Genomic DNA, 23,011 nt, shown 5'->3' with positions numbered 1-23,011 from the left:
TGATATGGTCACAGATCGGGGAGTGGGTGAGTAGACGGGCAGCGGAGTTTTGAATGTATTGAATGTGCGGATCTCGCTGGTCAGCACGGACCCGGTGGGCTGAAGGGCCTGTTTCCGCACTGTATCACTAATGGGACTTTATCTTGCACTAAACGTAATTCACTTCATCCTGTATCTGTACAATATGGGCGGGTTAATTGTAATCATGTACAGCACGCAACAAAAAAGCTTTTCACTGTACCTCTTCCAAAATTGGACAGGCTAGATGCAGGAAAACATGTTCCCGATGTTGGGGGAGTCCAGAACCAGGGGCCACAGTTTAAGAATCAGGGATAGGCCATTTAGAACGGAGATGAGGAAAAACTTTTTCACACACAGCGATGTGAATTTGTGCAATTCTCTGCCTCGGAAGGCAGTGGAGGCCGATTTCCTGGATGCATTTAAAAAAGAGTTAGATAGAGCTCTTATGGCTAGTGGAATCAATGGATATGGCAGGAACAAAGTACTGATTGTGGATGATCAGCCATGATCACATTGAATGGCGGTGCTGGCTCGAAGGGCTGAATGGCCTACTCCTGCACCTATAGTCTATGTCTCCACGTAAAATGGCGCTCAACCCAGGCGACTATTTGCTTGCTAGCCACAGAAGCAGACCTACAATCACATATTACAATCGCTCCAAGCACTTAAATCTCTACTCCTACAGCAACATTTATTTAATGCCTTTAGCATGTATATAAATGGCTCGATTGTAATCATGTATTGTCTTTCCGCTAACTGCATAGCACACCACAAAGGCTTATCACAAAAAACGGAACTAAATTAAACTAAATAGCACAGGAGCATTATATTTACAGTGGATTATAATTTTAGTTTAGTTTTAGAGATACAGCGCGGAAACAGGCCCTTCGGCCTATCGGGTCCGCGCCGACCAGCAATCCCCGCACACTAACACTATCCTACACATTCGGCACAATTTTCACATTTACCAAGGCAATTTATCTACATACCTGTACATCTTTGGAGTGTGGGAGGAAACCGGAGCACCTGAAGAAAACCCACGTGGTCACGGGCAGAACGTACAAACTCCGTACAGACAGCACCCGTAGTCAGGTTTGAACCCGGGTCTCTGGCGCTGTAAGGTAGCAACTCTACCGCTGCGCCACCGTGCCGCCACTATTTCGTGTGTGACGTGCGGTGCTCCTGACAGTTTAACACGGAGACAACATAAAAACCAATCACATACCTGACATTGTCGTGTTTCTGTATGTAAATCTTGTGGAACATCATGACCTCCTGCTTTGCATTAATGTCGGCCTTCATCTCCATGGCAACGTGGCGGGGCAGAACAGATAACAGCAGGCGTTCCTGGGAGAGTGGGGGGGGGGGGTGGAGAGCAGAGACGGTGGTTAGATGGGGTGCCACGATGAGGTACAACACATTCCCCCTCCCTACATGGGCGGCACGGTGGCACAGCTGGTAGAGCCGCCGCCTCAGTGCGCCGGAGACCCGGGTTCGATCCTGACCACAGGTGCTGCCTGTGCGGAGTTTTCGACTTCGAGATACAGCGTGGAAACAGGCCCTTTGACCCACTGAGTCTCACACCAACTCAGTCTCCCTAAGGCTATATATAGGTCAGGCCGCATTTGGAGTACTGTGAGCGAGCAAATTTCGGCCCCATATCTGAGGAAGGACGTGCTGGCTCTGGAGAGGGTCCAGAGGAGGTTTACAAGAACGATCCCGGGTCCATAAAAATAAGATATGAATTGTTCAGGCAAGAAGTGTGGCCGGCACGATGGCGTGGCGGTAGAGTTGCTGCCTCACAGCGCCAGAGACCCAGGTTCGATCCTGACTACGGGTGCTGTCTGTACGGAGTATGTACGTTCTCCCCGTGACCTGCGTGGGTTTTCACCGGGTGATCCAGTTTCCTCCCACACTCCAAATACGTGCAAGTTTGTAGGTTTATTAGACAATAGACAATAGACAATAGGTGCAGGAGTAGGCCATTCAGCCCTTCGAGCCAGCACCGCCATTCAATGCGATCATGGCTGATCACTCTCAATCAGTACCCCGTTCCTGCCTTCTCCCCATTGGGCCTGGTATGAATGTAAAATTGTCCCTAGTGTGTGTACGGTGGTGTTAATGTGCGGGGATCGCTGGTCGGTACGGACTCGGTGGGCCGAAGGGCCCGTTTCCACACTGTATCTCTAAACTAAACTAAACTGAAGTAAACAAATGGAATAAACATGAAGGCTATTTTTATGAACATATTAGGAATCCTTTTCCGTTCCAGTTTTCTTGAATTCCTTGAATTTTCATATATTTAACTAGCTTCTCTTTAAATACTTCCCTTCATCTAATCTTCACAAAACTTCTGGGGGAGAGAATTTCAGAGTCAGGGAACTCCCTGTGGAATAACTCCCTGTGCATCCATTTTAAATGAACTCCCCCCCCCCCCTCCCCTTTATCCTTTATTACCTCCCTTCCTCCTTTTTATGAGGATGTTGCAGGACTTGAGGGCATGAGCTTTAGTTTAGTTTTAGTTTAGTTTAGACAACAGACAATAGACAACAGGTGCAGGAGGGGGCCATTCGGCCCTTCGAGCCAGCACCGCCATTCAATGTGATTATGGCTGATCATTCTCAATCAGTACCCCGTTCCTGCCTTCTCCCCATACCCCCTGACTCCGCTATCCTTAAGAGCTCTATCTAGCTCTCTCTTGAATGCATTCAGAGAATTGGCCTCCACTGCCTTCTGAGGCAGAGAATTCCACAGATTCACAATTCTCTGACTGAAAAAGTTTTTCCTCATCTCCGATCTAAATGGCCTACCCCTTATTCTTAAACTGTGGCCCCTGGTTCTGGACTCCCCCAACATTGGGAACATGTTTCTTGCCTCTAATGTGTCCGACCCCTTAATAATCTTATATGTTTCGATAAGAGCCCCTCTCATCCTTCTAAATTCCAGTGTATACAAGCCTAGTCGCTCCAGTCTTTCAACATATGACAGTCCCGCCATTCCGGGAATTAACCTAGTAAACCTACGCTGCACGCCCTCAATAGCAAGGATAGTTTAGCTTAGTTCAGAGATACAGCGCGGAAACAGACCCTTCGGTCCGCACCGAGTCCGTAGTGATTCCCGCACACTAACACTATCCTACACACACTAAGTACATTGTACATTTTACAATTTACATTTATACAAAGCCGATTAACCTACAAACCTGCACGTCTTTGGAGAGTAGGAGTGAACCAAAGATCTCAGAGAAAACCCACGCGGGTCAGGGAGAGAACGTACAAACTCCGTACAGACAAGCACCCCAAGTCAGGATCGAACCGGGGTCTCTGGCGCTGTGAGGCAGCAACTCTACCACTGCGCCACTAATGAGCTGTGGGGCATGATGTCATAAAGATGCCATGCAGCAAGGTATACATGAGGGGTTTGACTGGGTGAACACTTGGCACATGGAGTTTAACATGGCAAACTGTGAGATCATGCACTTTGGCAAGAAGAATAAAATGAAGACTAGTTGTGAGAATGATCACAGGAATGAGTGGGTTAACATATGATGAGCATTTGATGGCACTGGGCCTCTATTCGCTGGAGTTTAGAAGGATGAGGGGGGACCTCATTGAAACTTACCGAATAGTGAAAGGCTCGGATAGAGTGGATGTGGAGAGGATGTTTCCACTAGTGGGAGAGTCTAGGACCAGATGTCTTGGCCTCAGAAATAAGGACATTCCCTTAGGAAAGAGATGAGGAGGAATTTCTTTAGTCAGAGTGATTCTGTGGAATTCATTGCCACAGAAGGCTGTGGAGGCCAAGTCAATGGATATTTTTAAGGCAGAGATAGATAGATTCTTGATTAGTACGGTTGTCAGGGGTTACGGGGAGAAGGAAGGAGAACGGGGTTAGGTGGGAAGGATAGGTCTGCCATGATTGAATGGTGGAGTTGATTTGAAAGGCCGAATGGCCTAATTCTGCTCCTATCACTTCTGAACTTCTGAACTATTTGACATTTAGGAAGGACAAGTGGGGAGGGGACGAAGGCAGATGGCTTTGAAAATAAAGAGTGCAAAAGATTGAATGAGTCTAGATGCATTTGTGCAGAATGTCAGCAGGCAGGTGTAGCAATAATTAAGAAGGAAAATGACAAATTGGGCTTAACTGTTAGGGTATTGAAGTTTAGTTTAGTTTAGCTTAGCGATACAGCATTGAAAGATTTAATAGGGCAACTTATTAACACAAATGGTGGTGGGTGTACGGAACGAGCTGCCAGAGGAGGTAGTTGAGGCAGGTACTATCACAACGTTTAAGAAACATTGTACGCTGCACGGTGGCGTGACAGTAGAGTTGCTGCCTCACAGCGCCAGAGACCCAGGTCCAATCCTGACTACAGGTGCTGTCTGTACGGAGTTTGTACGTTCTCACCGTGACCACGTGGGTTTTCTCCGGGTGCTCCAGTCCCCTCCCACCCTCCAAAGGCGTACAGGATTGTAGGTTAACTGGCTTGGTCCAATTGTAAATTGTCCCTAGTGTGTGTACGATAGTTTAGAGGATTGCTGGTCGGCGCAGATTCAAAAGGGCGTGTTACCGCCTAGTATCTCTAAACTAAACTAATCTCAATGAAACATTTGGACAGGCACTGTAGTGGATAGCATGGCTTTAGAGGGATATGGGCCAATAGCAGGCAGATGGGACGAGTGTAGATGGGACGTGTTGGTCGGGGTGGGCAAGTTGGGCTGAAGGGCCTGTTTCCATGCTGTATGACCCACATTCCATTCTTCTAAATTCTGGAGAGTACGGTCCCGTGAACCTTCAGAGCTCTCCGTCTATTGCAAGTAGTGTTGTATATCCCAGCTGCGGGCACGACAGGGCTCTTTATAATTGGAGCAAGACATCTCTCCGCTTGTATTCAAATCCTCGTGTAATAAAGGGCAACATGCATTTTGCCTTTCTAATTGCTCGTGGAACATGCATGTTAACGATCATTGATTTGTGTACAAGGACACCTAGGTTGCTCAGATTACCAACCACTTTCAACTTCCAGCGGCAGACAGTTGCCCGTCTCATCACTAAAATGCATGTTAACAGTGGGTCAGGCAGCATGATCCCACGCCTGCAAGGTCCTTAGATCAGTCAGCGCAAAGTCCGTGGCTAACCTGTCTTCAACGCAGTGGCGCAGCGGTAGAGTTGCTGCCTTTACAGCGCCAGAGACCCAGGTTCCATCCTGACCTCTGGATGCTGCCTGAATGGAGCTTGTACGTTCTCTCTGAGACTGCGTGGCCTTTATAGACAATAGACAATAGGTGCAGGAGGAGGCCATTCGGCCCTTCGAGCTAGCACCACCATTCAATGTGATCATGGCTGATCATTCTCAATCATTACCCCGTTCCTGCCTTCTCCCCATACCCCCTGACCCCGCTATCCTTAAGGGCTCTATCTAGCTCTCTCTTGAATGCATTCAGAGAATTGGCCTCCACTGCCTTCTGAGGCAGAGAATTCCACAGATTCACAACTCTCTAGCTGAAAGTTTTTCCTCATCTCCGTTCTAAATGGCCCAGCCCTTATTCTTGAGCTAAGGGCAGAGGTTGAGCAGGCTGGGACTCTATTCCTTGGAGCGCAGGAGGATAAGGGGTGATCTTGTAGAGGCCTATAAGATCATGATTAATAGATCGGGTAGACGCACAGAGTCTCTTGCCCAGAGTAGGTGAATCGAGGACCAGAGGATATAGGTTTAAAGTAGAGGGGAGAAGATTTAATAGGAATCTGAGAGGTACCTTTTTCGCACAAAGGATGATGGGTGTGTGGGACGAGCTGCCAGAGGAGGTCTCGAAGGCTGGGACTATCCCAACTTTTTCAGAAACAATTAGACAGGTACATGGATTGGAGGGTTTTGGGCCAAACGCAGGCAGGTGGGACTAGCGTAGCTGGGACATTGTTGGCAAGTTGGGCTGGAGGAGACTGTTTCCACGCTGTATCACTCACTCTATGCATTCGGCCCAACTTGCCCACACCGACCAACGTGTCCCAGCTACCCCATGTGCCACCTTGGCCTGTGGCGGCGGCGTCTCGTCTCTCACCTGCTGTTGGTTTTCCTTCTGCGAGTGTAGCCGGGCCTGGATGCATTCCCGTGTCTCCTGGAAGGCCTGCCGCTGCGACACCTCCGCGGGGTAGTGGGTGCAGACGCCAACGATGTTGGTGCAGGAGAAGATCAGCACGTTGGACACCAGCTGGGAGAGGAAGAACAGTCCACAGGTTACAACAGGCCCCAACGTCACCACCGGTCAGGTGCAGATCGCAACCTCCGAAGGTTGTTGGGTGGGTCGGCTTGGCCATGCTATGGGTGGAAGGTGCACATTCAGGAAACGTATTGTACAGTGACTCGGCATTGACGTAGCCACTGAGGTTGACGCAAAATGCTGCAGTAACTCAGCGGGACAGGCAGCTTCAGTGGAGAGAAGGAATGGGTGACGTTTTGGGTCGAGACCCTTCCTCAGTCTGAAACGTCACCCGTTCCATCTCTCCAGAGATGCTGCCTGTCCCGCTGAGTTAATAACCCAGCATTTTGTGCCTACCTTCGATTTAACCAGCATCTGAAGTTCTTTCTTACACATGAAGTTGCCACAACTGAACTGTGAACGCTTTGCGATCCTCAAACCCAGCTCACAATAAAGTAACAGAGGCAAAACTCGCCCCTTTTGCACAAGAAGGTTCACTTTGAGCCCAGTTCGGTTTAGTTTATTGCCACCCGCACTGAGGTACACCTTTGTTGCGTGCGAACCAGTCAGCGGAATGATTACAATCGAGCAGTCCACAGTGTACAGATACAGGATAAAGGGAAGGACACGAAGAATGTTTAGTGCAAGATTATGTGCAGTAAAGTCCGATATAAAGATAGTCCGAAGTGGGTATTAGTTCACGACCGCTCTCTAGTTGTTGATAGGATGGTTCGGTTGCCTGACGACAGCTGGGAGGAAACTGTCCCTGAATCTGGAGGTGTGCGTTTTCACACCTCTGCACCTCTTGCCTGATGGGAGAGGGGAGAAGAGGGAGTGACTCGTGATTGATTGTGCTGCTGGCCTTGCCGAGGCAGCGTGAGGTGTAGATGGAGTCAATGGGAGGGAAGGTTGATTTGCGCGATGGTCCGGGCTGCGTCCACAGCTCTCTGCAAATTCTCGCGGGTCTTGGATGGAGCTGTTCCCAAACCAGGCCCACACTGCAGCCCGATAAACGTTTCAGGAACCATGGGTTGGGTCCTGACCTGTGGTGTTGCTGTGCGGAGTTTTTTACACTGTCCCTGTGTGGGTTTCCCCCAGTGCTGGTGGACAGCCATAGACATCGCTGTTCCAAAACCATGCTGTGATGCATCGATGTGAAATGCTCACTGTAGAGGTTGGTGGGAGTTGTTGGGGACATGCCGAACTTCCTAAGCCTTCTAAGGCTCTGCCAGAGGCTCTGCCAGTGGAAGTACAAAGCTGGCCAGGCCGTCTCATCCAGTTGCTGCCTGCTATTTGAGCAACCGAGAGAGACCAAACACATTGAAGGGTGTCCAACGAGACTCGGTGAGCAACGAGACTCTGCTGAACATCGTGGATGGGGAAGGAGCCACACCTCATGGCTCAATCATGAAATACTTGTAGTTATTCAACACAATTCACTTCATCGATTAGTTCTTCGCAACAGCACGAAAAACACAGGTTTTAGGAACAAATCAACAGTCACAGAGTGATGTAGCGTGGAAACAGGCCCTTCAACCCAACTTGCCCACACCGACCAACACGTCCCATCTACACTAATCCCTCCAAACCTGCCCTATTCACGTCTGAAGAAGGGTCTCGACCCGAAACGTCACCCATTCCATCTCTCCATAGATGCTGCCTGACCTGCTGAGTTACTCCATGATTTTGGTTCTATCCTCAGTTTAAACCAGCATCTGCAGTTCCTTCCTACACTATTCATGTACCTGTCCAAATATTTTTCAAAAGTTGCGATAGTCCCTGCCTCAACGACCTCCTCTGGCAACTCGTTCCATACACCCACCACCCTTTGTGTGGAATAAATTACCCCATCAGGTTCCTTTTAAATCTTTCACTACTTCACCTTAAACCTATGTTCTCTGGAGCTCGGTTCCCCTACTCTGGGCCCCGAGACTCTGTGCATCTACATGATCAAGGTGGCAAGTAATGACAAGAATGATCACGGTAACATTACAGCATTAGAGCATGCAAACATTACAGTCAGGGGTGGCTCGGTGGCGCAATGGAGCCACAGCACCAGAGACTGAGTTTCAATCCTAGATACGGGTGCTCTCTGCACAGAGTTTGTACGTTCTCCCCGTGACCTGCGTGGGTTTTCTCCGGGTGCTCCGGTTTCCTCCCACCTTCCAAAGATGTGCGGGTTTGTAGGTTAATTGGCTTGGTAAAATGGTAAATCGTCCCTCGTGCACTGTAGGATAATGTTAGTATCCGGGGATCGTTGGTCGGCACGGACCTGGTGGGCCGAAGGGCCTGTTTCTGCGCTGCACCTCCACACTAAACTACACTGAATTCCAGAGCTTTGAGACAGGGAGGCTCTGAGATTCTACAGGGCTTACGGCATAATATATTCTTAGCCGTGACCTCCAATATACACACACATGTGCTTCCATTTTGCACATTGTTCCTAATTCTTTTCAGCAGGCACACTTTTAGGAAAATCATCATAACATTACACAACTATGGCTGGGGTCCAGAGTCGGAGCACAGACTCACAGTTTCTGCAGTCTGCCTCTTGAGATCATGCTTCTGGTATGTTTCATAGCACACTTCTTAAAAGCCAAGAGGGTCAAGAGCGTTTTATTGTCAAATGTCCCGAAAAGGAACAATGAAATTCGTACTTGCAGCAGCTCAACAGATATGACAATAGACAATAGGTGCAGGAGTAGGCCATTCGGCCCTTCGAGCCACTATGATCATGGCTGATCATCCACAATCTGTACCCCGTTCCTGCATTCTCCCCCGATATCCCTTGACTCCGCTATCTTTAAGAGCTCTATCTAACTCTCTCTTGAAAGCATCCAGAGAATTGGCCTCCACTGCCTTGCGAGGTAGAGAATTCCACAGATTCACAACTCTCAGGGTGAAAACGTTTTTCCTCATCTCCGTTCGAAATGGCCCACCCCTTATTCTTAAACTGTGGCCCCTGGTTCTGGAAACCAGATATGTAAACATGTCACTCTGTAAAACCCATTATAAACAACAAAGAAAAGTAATAGGAATCTGAGGGGTGACCTTTTCACACAAAGGGCGGTGGGTGTATGGAACTAGCTGCCGGAGGAGGTAGTTGAGGCAGGGACTATCCCAACGTTTAAGAAACAGTTAGACAGGTACATGGATAGGACAGGTTTGGAGGGATATGGACCAAATGCGGGCAGGTGGGACTAGTGTAGCTGGGACATGTTGGCCGGTGTGGGCAAGTTGGGCCGAAGAGGCCATTTCCACGTTGTATCACTATGACTCTAAAAAGTTCCGTTTTTAAAAAAAATCACAAATAAATAGGCAATAGTAGCGCAAACTCAAAAAATTACGTCCCCTTGTCTATACAGTACAGAGCAAGCAAACTTACCACCACAAAAAAAAGACACAAAGTGCTGGAGTAACTTAGCATCCCTGGAGAAGATGGATATGTGACGTTTTGGATCAGGACCGTTCTTCTGACTGATTGTGGGGGAGTGGAGAGAGGAGTTGGGGAGAGGGTGGTAAAAGGCAGGGAGGGAGGAGGGGAGAGGAGAGGCGGGACAAAAACGGGGCAGGTAACAGGTGATCACAGCTGACGGGTGGGGTGGTTTGATAGGCAGATGGTTGGAACGAAGGCCAGAGATTAAGGCAGAAGGTGGGAGACAAAGGGATTGAATTGTGAAACCAGAGGAAAGGACTGTGGGGGGAGGGGGAGGGAGAGGGGAAGGGGGAGAGAAAGTGGGAGGGGGAGAGAAAGTGGGAAGGGGGAAGGGATGGGGAGAGAAATGGAGAGGGTGAGGACAATGGGAGGGGAAGGGGGAGGGGTAGGGGGGAGGGGAAGGGGCGAGAGGAGGGGGGAGGGGATGTGAAGGGGAAGGGGGAGGGGAAGGGGGGAGGGGGAGGAGAGAAATAGGTACAAATCCAGGTGGGAACTTACCTCAGCTCCAATTATAGACGGAATGATCATTGATGTTAAAACCACCATTCACTCAGTACTGGGCACGAACATATCAGGAATTGACAATACTGATGCAATTAGCAACCCAGAAATATTAAAAAACAATCAATTGCGAGAGAGAATATGTGAAAGCAATTGAAAGAAGATGGCATAATGCTGTACTAAAAACATTTAGAAGCGTTCTTAAGGATACATGTTCTCAGCACTTTTGCCTCTCTGGTTCCAAGATTCCTCTCATCACTCGGGTTTGTAACATCGCCACAGAAACTAATCCAAGGCAGTGATAAGTAGTGGCGTTACGAGGCATCTCTGCTCCGCTCTGAACTCTAGAGCATCCTGTAATGAAGGCCCAACAGTAAATATGCATTTATTTTCTTTTATTGAAAGTACATTCTCATGCTAAGTCGGGACGGCACTGCACAGCGGTAGAGTTGCCACCTCACAGCGCCAGAGTTCGATCCCGACAACGAGCGCTGTCCGTACAGAGTTTGCACGCTCTCCCCCTGACCGGCGTGGGCGTTCTCCCATCTCTTCAGAACTAATCCAAGCGCTCACGGGGAGAACGTGCAAACTCCACACACGTCGGAGAACTAGGATGAGGGAGGGATGGAGAGAGAGGGTTACTTGAAGCCAATGTTCATGCTGCTAGGATGTAAGCTGCACGAGCGAAATATGAGGTGCCGTTCCTCCAATTTGCGCTGGGCCTCACTCTGACAGTGGAGGAGGCCCAGGACAGAAAGGTCAGCGCGGGAGTGGGAGGGGGGGGGGGGGGGTTAAAGTGTTTAGCAACTGGCTAAACCAGTGGTCAGGTTGGTTTAGGCAGACTGAGCGGTGGTACTTTTGTTCTGTTGACCGACTTAAACAAACTCATAAACTCCGGCTAACTGCATCACAGCTGTTAGCAATTAGGGGCCCAGGCCAAACATTCCCTAAAGTTCACTGCAGCACAAGCAGCGACTACCTCTGGGGTGGATTTATGGCGGCTGGCAAAACAGCACGCCCACAGGCTGATGTTAATGCAGCCCACACCTTCGTTTCAAGCCCATTCAATCAACGTTGGCATGGCCAAATCTCTGTTGTGATCCATCGTTCCGCTGGCTCATTGTGTCAGGATCGAACCCGGGCCTCTGGCGCTGTGAGGCAGCAACTCTACCGCTGCGCCACCGTGCCGGAAACACTTCCTGCCTGAACAGTTCATATCTTATTTTTACGGACTTGGAATCATTCTTGTAAACCTCCTCTGGACCCTCTCCAGAGCAAGCACATCCTTCCTCAGATATGGGGCCCAAATTTGCACACAGTACTCCAAATGCGGCCTTATAGAGCATCAGTTGATGTGGACTCAGTGGGCCAAAGGGCCTGTATCTCGAAAACTCCGCACAGTCAGCACCCGAGGTATCCCTCCATTCCCTGCCTCTTCGTTACACATCTGCTTTCGATCAGGTTGAGTGGGGATATTTACTCAGAGTGCTGGAAGAGTTTGGTCTTGGTGCCTCTTTTATTTCCTGGGTACGTCTTATATATGCTCATCCCACCGCTTCCATACTCACAAACCAGGATAGGTCACCCCCTTTTGCCCTTCAGAGGGGTACACGACAGGGCTGCCCCCTCTCGCCGCTCCTCTTTGCGTTAGCCATTGAGCCGCTGGCAATCGGCATAAGAGGGCATGCGCTTATAAAACCGATAATACTGGGTGGGGTGGAACATAAGATTTCGCTTTATGCGGATGATATTGCCATCTTTGTATCTGACCCTGAACATTCTGTCCCTTACCTATTCCAGCTTATTAATTCCTTTGGCGAGGTCTCAGGTTACACTATAAACTGGCAGAAGAGTGAACTTATATCGTTAACAGCAGAATTAGACCCTGTATTCTTAGCCAACATGCAGTTTAAAACAAATCCGGACAGTATAAAATATCTGGGCATTAAAATATCTAAAAAAACCCAAGACCCTTTTTAAAATTAACTTTACCGAAAGGTTGAACAAGCTAAAGGAGAACATAGAGAAATGGAGAACGTTGCCTATTTCCTTGATTGGCCGCGTGAACGCAGTAAAGATGGTCTCCCTGCCGAGATTTCTGTATTTATTTCAGAATGTCCCTATTTTTATCCCCAAATCCTACTTTAAGTTAATCGATTCTATCATTATGCCATTTATTTGGGGATATAAAGCACACAGGATCTCAAAAGCTTATCTTCAAAAAACGAGGGAACATGGGGGACTGGGGTTACCATGCTTTTTATATTACTATTGGGCGGCCAATGTTAGTCATGGTATACTGGCAGTATGCATATGAACGGGGAGTTGGGTATGACCTTCCCCCTTGGCTGGCGATTGAAAAAAGCTTAACCCCAAAAACTTCTCTCCCTGCTCTCCTTTTTTCATTACCCAGATCTCTCACCTCTCTTAGAGAGGATCACTTCACTCTGTCCAATGCTCAGAGAATATGGCACCAAATTAGGAAAGCTTGTGAGCTTCCGAATACGTCAATGCACGCCCCAATCTGGCATAGCCACGCTTTCCCCCCATCATTTACAGACACAGCATTCAAAGAATGGAGCTGTAAAGGGATAGTTACAATAAAAGATCTTTACATAAATAGACACTTTGCATCATTTGATCAGCTACAATCCAAGTTCTCATTGCTCAAAACTCAATTCTTCAGGTACTTACAGCTGAGAAATTATGTTCGACAAAACAATTCGCTTTTTGAGTCCCTGCCCGAAGGCGACTCATTGTCCAAAATTTTGCTGGGTCCCCCGGATGCAAAGAACCTAATCTCATCTTTTGTAGGTATCTTTTCAAACAAACTAGATAAATCTACTTTAAAAATAAAACAAACCTGGGAAGAAGACCTTAACATTGAAATTGATGACGATGTCTGGAAGGTAGTACTGAAAAGTATAAAATCCTGTTCTATTAATTCTAGGCTACAACTGATTCAATTCAAGGTTATACACAGATTACACTACTCTAAGGTTAAGCTGCATAAAATCTTTCCTGATCTCTCACCTTTGTGTAATAGATGCAAGACCGCTGAGGGTACACTCGCTCACCACTTTTGGACTTGTCCAAAACGTCACAACTTTTGTTGTCTTTTATTTCAATGGTACTCTACTGTTTTAAACGTCACTTTAACTCCGGACCCTGAAACTGCTCTATTCAGGTATTCCACAACGCTTGAGAAGCTAGACCATAATGCTCGCACAACCTTGGTTTATGGTATGGTAATTGCCAACAGATGTATTTTGAAACTATGGAAATCAGACTCTGCTCCTCAGTTTGAGACTTGGTTAAGAGAATTAATGGGCATTTTACACGTAGAGAGGCTGAGATATGAATTGTCTGGCAACCCTCAAAAGTTCTTCAACATATGGAACCCAGTGCTGCAGCATATTAAGGACAAGTAAAACTATCCCCTCAATGCCACATGCTTTTATACCTTCTTTGAATCCAGCAGTGAAAATACTGAAATATTTGACTTGTGAAAATTACCTTGCCTCATGTTTTTGTGCCTTTGTCTTTTTTTTGTCACATTGTAGTTATGTTTTTTTTTTAAAATTATTTATTTTTATTTATTTATTTGTTTGTTTTTGTTTGTTTGTTTTCATGATTATGTAGGGAAGGGGAGGGATGGGGTTTACTGTTGTTGTTATATGCACTGTAATTAATTAAATTAAAAATTAAAAAAATAAACATTAATACATCTGTTTGTTGTGTTGTTGCATTAGTTTTGTTTGGTCAACTGCCTCGTGGCAGGCTCCGCCCCCTCACCCACGTCGAATGATGTCATGAAAAATGGCGGCGCCTCTACATGCAGAGTAGATTCAATGGGCCGAATGACCTCATTCTACTCCTACACATAGGAACACAGAAAGGAGTGCAGGAGTAGGCCATTCAGCCCTTCAAGCCAGCACCGCCATTCAATATGATCATCGCTGATCATCTAAAATCAGTACCCCGTTCCTGCCTATACCCCCTAACTCCGCTATCCTTAAGAGCTCTATCTAGCTCTCTCTTGAATGCATTCAGAGAATTGGCCTCCACTGCCTTCTGAGGCAGAGAATTCCACAGATTCACAACTCTCTGACTGAAAAAGTTTTTCCTAATCTCAATCCTAAATGGCCTACCCCTTATTCTTAAACTGTGACCCCTCTGTTTCTGGACTCCCCCAACATTAGGAACATTTTTTCTGCATCTAGCCTGTCCAATCCCTTAAGAATTTTATATGTTTCTATAAGATTCCCTCTCATCCTTCTAAATTCCAGTGAATACAAGCCCAGTCGACCCATTCTTTCATCGTATGTCACACAACCCACAAGAGCCTGGGTGTTGCACATTGCAGTCACACGGCACGGCAACAGGCCATTTGGCCCATCTCTTTGATACTAACCCCGTGGATAATCATCTCATTCTGTTTCTCACCTAATTAAGTCTTTCAAAATTCCATTCTGTAATTAAGACCTCGTTTTATTGTTAATCAAGTCTGTACAAAACCTCGTTTTATTGTTTATCAAGTTTCTGTAATTAAGAGCTCGGTTTAATGTTAATCAAATGTCTGAGTAATCTAGTCATCTGAGGATATTAAAAAAATGTCACACTTGACAGATCAGCTTTGACTGGTTTGGTTTAGTTTAGAGATACAGCGAGGAAACAGGCCCTTTGGCCCACCGAGTCCTCACCGACCAGCGATTAACACTATCCTACACACACTAGGGACAATTTTCACTTCTACCGAGCCAATTAACACATAAACCTGTACGTCTTTGGAGTGTGGGAGGAAACCGAAGATCTCGGAGAAAACCCACGCAAGTCACGGAGGGGAGAACGTACAAACTTCGCACAGGCATCACCCGTAGTCGAGATCGAACCCGGGTCTCTGGCGCTGCAAGGCAGCAACTCTACCGCTGCGCCACCGTGCCGTGACCGGTCCCCTGGCACGCACCAGTTTCAATAAATCGCCCTTTACTTCAGACACCAACCTGGCCTTTCCAATTTGTTTCTACACTTAACCGTAACACCCATCTTTGGTTTAGACTTCGGAGATACCGTACGGAAACAGGCCCTTCAGCCCAACTCTTTGATGCTAAACATGATACCCATCTTTACTTTACACTTCAGACTTTAGAGATACATCACGGAAACAGGCCCTTCTTTAAAACTAAATACAAAATTTAAACAATCTTGGGAAGAGAGGTTGCTAAGCAGAAAATTGTTATGTTCTCGAAGTCTGACTTGATTTAGACTTTAGAGATACAGAGCGGAAACAGGCCCTTCGGCCCGCCGACTCAGTGCTGACCAGCGATCACCCTGTAAACTAGCACTATCCCACACACTAGGGAGAATTTGCTATTTTTAACTAAGCCAATTAACCTTTTCAGTCAGGGAGTTGTAAATCTGTGGAATTCTCTGCCTCAGAAGGCAGTGGAGGCCAATTCTCTGAATGCATTCAAGAGAGAGCTAGATAGAGCTCTTAAGGATAGCGGAGTCAGGGGGAATAGGGAGAAGGCAGGAACGAGGTACTGATTGAGAATGATTAGCCATGATCACATTGAATGGTGGTGCTGGCTCGAAGGGCCGAATGGCCTACTCCTGCACCTATTGTCTATTGTCTATTGTCTAACCTACAATCCTGTACGTCTTTGGAGTGTGGGAGCACCCGGAGAAAACCCACGCAGGTCACGGGGAGAACGTACAAACTCCGTACAGACAGCACCCATAGTCAGGATCGAACCTGGGTCTCTGGTGCTGTAAGGCAGCAACTTTACTGTTGGGCCACCGTGGCCGCCCCGACACTAAGGGCACTAGGTTTAGATTTATTATTGTCATGGCTGATCTATCTTTCCCTCTCAACCCCATTCTCCCTTCACCTTTGACATCCTTACTAATCAAGAACCTCTCAATCTCTGCTTTAAAAATACTCAATGATTTGGCCTCCTCGACCATCTGTGGCAATGTATTCCACAGATTCACCACCCTCTGCCTAAAGAAATTCCTCATCATCTCCATTCTGAAGGTACGTCCTTTTATACTGAGAAATGGATAGGACAGGTTTGGAAGGTTATGGACCAAGCGCAGGCAAATGGGACGAGGTTAGCTGGGACATTGTTGGCCGGTGTGGGCGAGTTGGGCCGAAGGGCCTGTTTCCACACTATAATAATCTATGATTCTATGACTCTAAATAGATTGAACCAAGGGGAAGATACAGAGTGCAAAATATAGTTCTCAGCGTTGTAGCGCACCAGTTCCAGAGATAAAGTCCAATGTCCGCAATGGGGTAGAGGTGGATCGGACAGTGCCCTAGCTCATGGAAGGACCGTTCTTAAGCCTGATAACAGAGGGGAAGAAGCTGTTGCTGAGTCTGGTGGTGTGGGCGGCGCGATGGAGCAGCGGTAGAGTTGTTGCCTTACAGCGAATGCAGCGCCAGAGACCCGGGTTCCATCTTGACTTCGTGTGATGTCTCTACGGAGTTTGGACGTTCTCCCCGTGACCCGCGTGTGTTTTCTCCGAGATCTTCGGTTTCCTCCCACACTCCAATGACGTACAGGTATGTAGGTTAGTTGGCTTGGTATGAATGTAAAAATGGGTATAGGATAGCGTTAATGTGCGGGGATCGCTGGTCGGCACGGACCCGGTGGGCCGAAGGGCCTGTTTCCGTGCTGTATCTCTAAACGAAAACTAGACTTTCAAGCCGTTTATCTGGGTTTTCATCTGGGTTTTACCAGAGAGGTGCCTGGAATAGAGGGTATTAGTTAGGAGAAGAGGTTGGGCAAACTTGGATTTGTTTCTCTTGAGGTTTCAGTGGTTGAGGGGAGACCTGACAGACCCGGGTTCGATTCTGACCACGGGTGCTGTCTGTACGGAGTTTGTACGTTCTCCCCGTGACCTACGTGGGTTTTCTCCGGGTGCTCCAGCTTCCTCCCACACTCCAAAGATGTACAGGTTTGTAGGTTAATTGGCTTTGGTAAAATTGTAAATTGTCCCTAGTGTGTGTAGGATAGTGTTAGTGTGTGGGGATCGCTGGTCACCACGGACTCAGTGGGTCAAAGGGCCTGTTTCCCCGCTGTTTGTCTAAACTAAACTAAAAAAACAAAACATCAGAAGACTGATTACCTGATCATTGTAACATCGCCGTTTGCTGCTTTGTACATACCTGCCTTCATGTTCAAATATTATATCGGTGACCACAATTCAAAATGTAAATGCTGCCGCAATTCTGAATTGTCAACATAAATTGCTTGAAACACTCATTAGGTCGAGCAGCATCTGTAGAGAGAGAGGGGAAAAAAGCAGAGAAAGAGATTAAGCATCTCAGATCATTGCAGTTTCTGGAAATCCGGTATGAAAACTTAAACTGCCAGAAATACTCAGCGGGTCAGGCAGCATCCGTGAAGAGAGAGGCTGAGCTAACATCTCAGGTCAAGGAGAACCGGTGAATGACAGGAGAAAAGTTACGTGTTAAGTTGCCAAGAATGGGGGTTTGATCCCGACTACGGGTGCTGTCTGCACGGAGTTTGTACGCTCTCCCCATTACCGGGTGGGTTTTCTCCGGGTGCTCCGGTTTCCTCCCACACTCCAGAGACGTACAGGTTTGTAGGTTAATTGGCTTGGTCTAATTGTAAATTGTCCCTAGTGGGACAGATAGTGTCAGTGTACAGGGACGGCTGGTCGGCACGGAGTCGATGGGCCGAACGGCCTATTACCGCTCTGTATCTCTAAACTAATCTAAACTGAGGTAAACGACTGGAATAAACATGCAGGCTATTTTATATGAACACTAGACCAAGTGGACCCGTTGGGCCCAAACCTCTCCTGCATTGGTGCAGCACCCTGTCCTCCCCCACTCCCCTCTCTCCTCAACCCCCCCTCCCCTCTCCCTTCTCCCCCATTAACCCCTTCCCCCCTCCCTCCCTCCTTCCCTCCTCCCCTCCCCCTCCCCTCCTTTTAAACTTTAAAATGTGAATAACTTTAAAAATATAAGACCGATTTCAATAAAACTACTTGCATTATCACTGAAGTGACAATGGTGAGTAAGGTGGGCCTAAAATTGTCGTGCTATCATGTATCGTTTTGGCTGAAGTTCAGTCACAAACAAGATAACCAAACGAGAGACAAAGTGGACCCGTTAGGCCCAAACCTCTCCTGCATTGGTGCACCACCCTGTCCTCCCCCCTCCACTCCCCTCTCTCCTCAACCCCCCCTACCCTCTCCCTTCTCCCCCACACCCCCCTTCCTCCCTCCCTCCCTCCTCCCCTCCCCCTCCCCTCCTTTTAAACTTTAAAATGTGAATAACAAAAAATATAAGACCGATTTCAATAAAACTACTTGCATTATCACTGAAGTGACAATGGTGAGTAAGGTGGGCCTAAAATTGTCGCGCTATCGTGTACCGTTTTGGCTGAAGTTCAGTCTCAAACAAGAAAACAAACGAGAGTTTTAGTATACAGATGATAGGGATTCCCTTTTCTGCTCCAGTTTTCCTGAATACCTTTTTCATCATCGAACATGGAACAGTACAGCACAGGAACAGGCTCTTCGGCTCACAATATCTGTGCCGAACATAATGCTGACCAACTCTTACCTGCCTGCATATAAACCACATCCCTTTATTTCCTGACAACGAGGCAGACAGAGATAACATTTAATCAGGGGAACAGTCAGACTGGTCGGAGAACTAGAATGGGGGAGGGATGGAGAGAGAGGGAAAGCAAGGGTTACTTGAAGTTAGAGAAGTCAATGTTCATACCGCTGGTGATCGATTTGAGACGTTAACTGCTCCTCTCTCCACAGGGTGCTGGCTGACCCAGTACTTTAGTCACCATGCTGCCACAGTAAATAATTGGTCGTAATGGACCTTGGAGGTCATGAAGAGTGATGCATAAAAGCAAGTGCGTTTTTTCATAAATACCAGAATGGGACTTGCTTACTTCTAGTGTTGGAAATATGTAGCTTAGTTCATTTCAGTTTAGAGATACCGTGTGGAAACAGGCCCTTCGGCCCACCGACTCCACTCCGACCAGCGATCCCCACACAGTAACACTTTCCTGCACACACTAGGACAATTTACTTATACCAAGCCAATTGGCCTACAAACCTGCACGTCTTTGGAGTGTGGGAGGAAACCGAAGATCTTGGAGCAAATTCACGCAAGTCACGGGAAGAACGTACAAACTCCATACAGACAAGCGCCCGTAGTGGTCAGGATGGAACCCGGGTCTCTGGCGCTGTCAGGTGGCATCTCTACCGCTGCACCACCCACATAGCGGTGAGAGATTGCAAACAGGAAGCGTCACCCACACTTGGATTTATGGCCCGGATTGAACATTGGTCTCAGGCCCTACATCAGGCTCGGTGTCAAGGTGATTGAGTGGGGAACGCCTGAGGTGGTTGGCATGTACCTGAGGCTCCAGCTCTGTTTTGGTCAGTGGGCCAATGGGGAAAGTGAAAAGACCATTAATCCAGGCCTTCAAAACAGGCCCCCTGCCTGGAGAAATCATTGGGTCCACTACGTTAAGTGAAATAGACTTTTAGTCCTCGTTACAAAGTTTGTGATTAAACTGCAAACCCCACAGGGAGAACTGATTAATGCCCTTGGCTAATGAGACTGAACCAATGCCACCAATTAAAGCTGAAAACCGTTCCCTTCTTCTGAAAGGAGTCAGTTCTTTGGGTTGAGCGTTAGACGGCACTGGGCCTGTGCTCACTGCAGTTTCAACTCAAGAGTCAAGTGTGTTTTATTGTCATATGTCCCTGATAGAACAATTAAATCCTTACTTGCAGCAGTACAACAGAATATGTAAGGAATATGTAATATGTCATCCTTCTAGTTTAGAAGGAAGAGTGGGGGGGGGACCTCATTGAAAATAATCGATTAGTGAAAGGCTAGGATAGAGTGGGAGAGTCTAGGACCAGAGGGCACAGCCTCAGAATTAAAGGACTTTCCTTTGGGAAGAAGATGGAGAAGGAATTTCTTTAGTCAGACGGTGGTGAACCTTCATAGTTCATATGTTCATAGATGACCCACAGGTTACTCCAGCACTCTGTGAAACGTCACCTATCCATGTTCTCCAGAGATGCTGCCTGACCCGCTGAGTTACTCTAGCACTCTGTGAAACGTCACCTATCCATGTTCTCCAGAGATGCTGCCTGACCCGCTGAGTTACTCCAGCACTCTGTGAAACGTCACCTATCCATGTACACCAGAGATGCTGCCTGACCCGCTGAGTTACTCCAGCACTCTGTGAAACGTCACCTATCCATGTTCACCAGAGATGCTGCCTGACCCGCTGAGTTACTCCAGCACTCTGTGAAACGTCACCTATCCATGTCCACCAGAGATGCTGCCTGTCCCTCTGAGTTACTCCAGCACTCTGTGAAACGTCACCTATCCATGTTCTCCAGAGATGCTGCCTGACCCGCTGAGTTACTCCAGCACTCTGTGAAACGTCACCTATCCATGTCCACCAGAGATGCTGCCTGACCCGCTGAGTTACTCCAGCACGTTGTGTCTGTCATCCATAAAATATTTACAGAAATAGGCCATTCAGCCCCAATGCTTTGTGATTTCTCGCCACCAATTCTTTCGACTATAGACTTTAGACCAACCGCCCCCAGACAGTCAAAATAGGCCCTCACCTCTCCTCCACCATTACACTGAGCACCGGCTCACCACAGGGCTGTGTGTTGAGCCCCATCCTTTACTCCCTCTACACTCACGACTGCGCCCCCACCCATCCCACCAACACCATCATCAAGTTCGCGGATGACACGACTGTGGTTGGACTTATCTCAGAAGGAGATGAGACAGCCTATAGGGATGAAATCCAAAGGCTGGCAGCATGGTGTTCAGTGAACAATCTGGTCCTGAACTCCTCCAAAACAAAGGAACTTATAATTGACTTTAGAAAAACCAGTGGAGATTACGACCCACTCTACATCAATGGGGTCTGCGTGGAAAGGGTACCAGCTTTCAGGTTCCTGGGTACGCACATCGCAGAGGATCTCACCTGGTCTACCAACACCATCACCACAGTAAAGAAGGCACAGCAGAGACTCCACTTCCTGAGGATCCTCAGGAAAACCAACCTGCAGGAGAAGCTCATGTTGTCCTTCTATCGCTGCTCCATCGAGAGTGTGCTGGCATACTGTATAACCACATGGTATGCCAGCTGCTCAGAAAAGGACAGGAAGGCCCTTCAGAGGGTCATCACGACGGCCCAGAAAATCATCGGCTGCTCACTGCCCTCCCTGGAGCACCTGTTCAGCCTGCGCTGCCTCAGTAGAGCAGGCAAAATAATAAAAGATCCATCCCACCCCGGCCACCGTCTGTTTGTTCATCTGCCCTCTGGTCGACGTTTCAGGTCAATCAAATCCCGAACAAACAGACTTAAGAACAGTTTTTACCCCAGGGCCATACGAGAACTGAACACTACCTGTGCACTAGGCAACACCGTTAAAAAATCTTGTACTTAATTTAATTGTATTTATGTATTTATTTGTTTTTGCATTTATTGCATATATGTTTGTACGCACCGTCAGGATTGGCTGTTTTTTAATTTCGTTGTACTCGTTGCAATGACAATAAATGAATATTATTATTATTATTATTATTATTATTATTAGAGATGCAGCGTGGATACAGGTCCTTTGGCCCACCGAGTCTGTGCCAACCAGCCATCACCCTGTTTGGATGCACTCCGGTTTCTCCCACACCCCAAAGACGTGCAGGGTTGTTCCCAATAGATAGACACAAAAAAGCTGGAGTAACTCAACGCTGAGTTACATTTTGTGTCTACCTTTGGTTAAAGCCGGCATCTGCAGTTCCTCCTTACACAGGTTTGGAGGCTAATTGGCTTGGGTGAAATTGTAAATGGTCCCTAGTGTGTGTAGGATCGTGCTAGTGTGCGGGGATCGCTGGGCGGCGCAGACTCGGTGGGCCGAAGGGCCTGTCTCCGCGCTGTATCTCTAAACCAAACCAGAGGCACAGGGTTGAGGTTCGTGTTGTGCGGCGTTCAAGAGCCTGATGGTTGTATCCACCTGCTTTTCATTAGCTCAAAGCCTCATGGAAACATTGTTTACCTTACAGCAGAGTCTTTGTACTCCGCAAGAATGACATCTGTTACTTGTTTAATCAACTTTTTTGTATTTATTATTTAACGGCCGCAGCCATTAAATAATAAATCTGATGCATTATTCATTAAACCGATGTATTTATCATCGGGGGAATGCGTGGAGTTTCACAGCACATGCCTGAGTTTCCCAAAGTCTCTCGTTTAGTTTTAGTTTGGTTCGGAGATACAGTGTGGAAACTCGCCCTCCGCCTGTGTGATTCTACGACTCTGCGATGCAAAGTTAAACTAATCTCCCCTGCCTGCACGTTCTGATAGGAGCACAATTAGGCCATTCGGCCCATCAGGATCTTATCGAAACATATACGATTATTAAGGGGTTGGACACGTTAGAGGCGGGAAACATGTTCCCAATGTTGGGGGAGTCCAGAACCAGGGGCCACAGTTTAAGAATAAGGGGCAGGCCATTTAGAACGGAGATGAGGAAAAACATTTTCAGTCAGAGAGTTGTAAATATTTGGAATTCTCTGCCTCAGAAGGCAGTGGAGGCCAATTCTCTGAATGCATTCAAGGGAGAGCTGGATAAAGCTCTTAAGGATAGCGGAGTCAGGGGGTATGGGGAGAAGGCAGGAACGGGGTACTGCTTGAGAATGATCAGCCATGATCACATTGAATGGTGGTGCTGGCTCGAAGGGCCGAATGGCCTCCTCCTGCACATATTGTCTATTGTCTATCAAGTCTACTCCGCCATTCAATCATGGCTG

The 23,011-nt window shown here is 47.5% G+C and overlaps 1 protein-coding gene and 1 long non-coding RNA gene across 2 annotated transcripts in view; both read right to left on the bottom strand.

Moving 5' to 3' along the window:
• adcy5 (adenylate cyclase 5) overlaps positions 1–23,011 on the bottom strand; it is a 283,781-nt gene that overhangs the window by 127,728 nt on the left and 133,042 nt on the right. Inside the window, exons 2-3 of the mRNA XM_078403292.1 lie at positions 6,084–6,233; positions 1,247–1,368 (exon numbers count right to left, since the gene is read on the bottom strand). Of these exons, the coding sequence (XP_078259418.1) occupies positions 1,247–1,368; positions 6,084–6,233 (272 nt within the window). The remainder of the gene's footprint in view (positions 1–1,246; positions 1,369–6,083; positions 6,234–23,011) is intronic.
• Positions 10,389–23,011, bottom strand: part of LOC144596186 (uncharacterized) — a 47,471-nt gene continuing 34,848 nt past the window's right edge. The window contains exons 2-3 of the long non-coding RNA XR_013547575.1: positions 17,333–17,445; positions 10,389–10,512 (exon numbers count right to left, since the gene is read on the bottom strand). This is a non-coding gene — a long non-coding RNA (uncharacterized LOC144596186). The remainder of the gene's footprint in view (positions 10,513–17,332; positions 17,446–23,011) is intronic.

Source organism: Rhinoraja longicauda, chromosome 8 (genome assembly GCF_053455715.1).
Source record: "Rhinoraja longicauda isolate Sanriku21f chromosome 8, sRhiLon1.1, whole genome shotgun sequence".
Taxonomy (NCBI): domain Eukaryota; kingdom Metazoa; phylum Chordata; class Chondrichthyes; order Rajiformes; family Arhynchobatidae; genus Rhinoraja; species Rhinoraja longicauda.
Note: the sequence above shows the minus strand (reverse complement) of the source record. Positions and strands in the feature narration are given on the sequence as shown.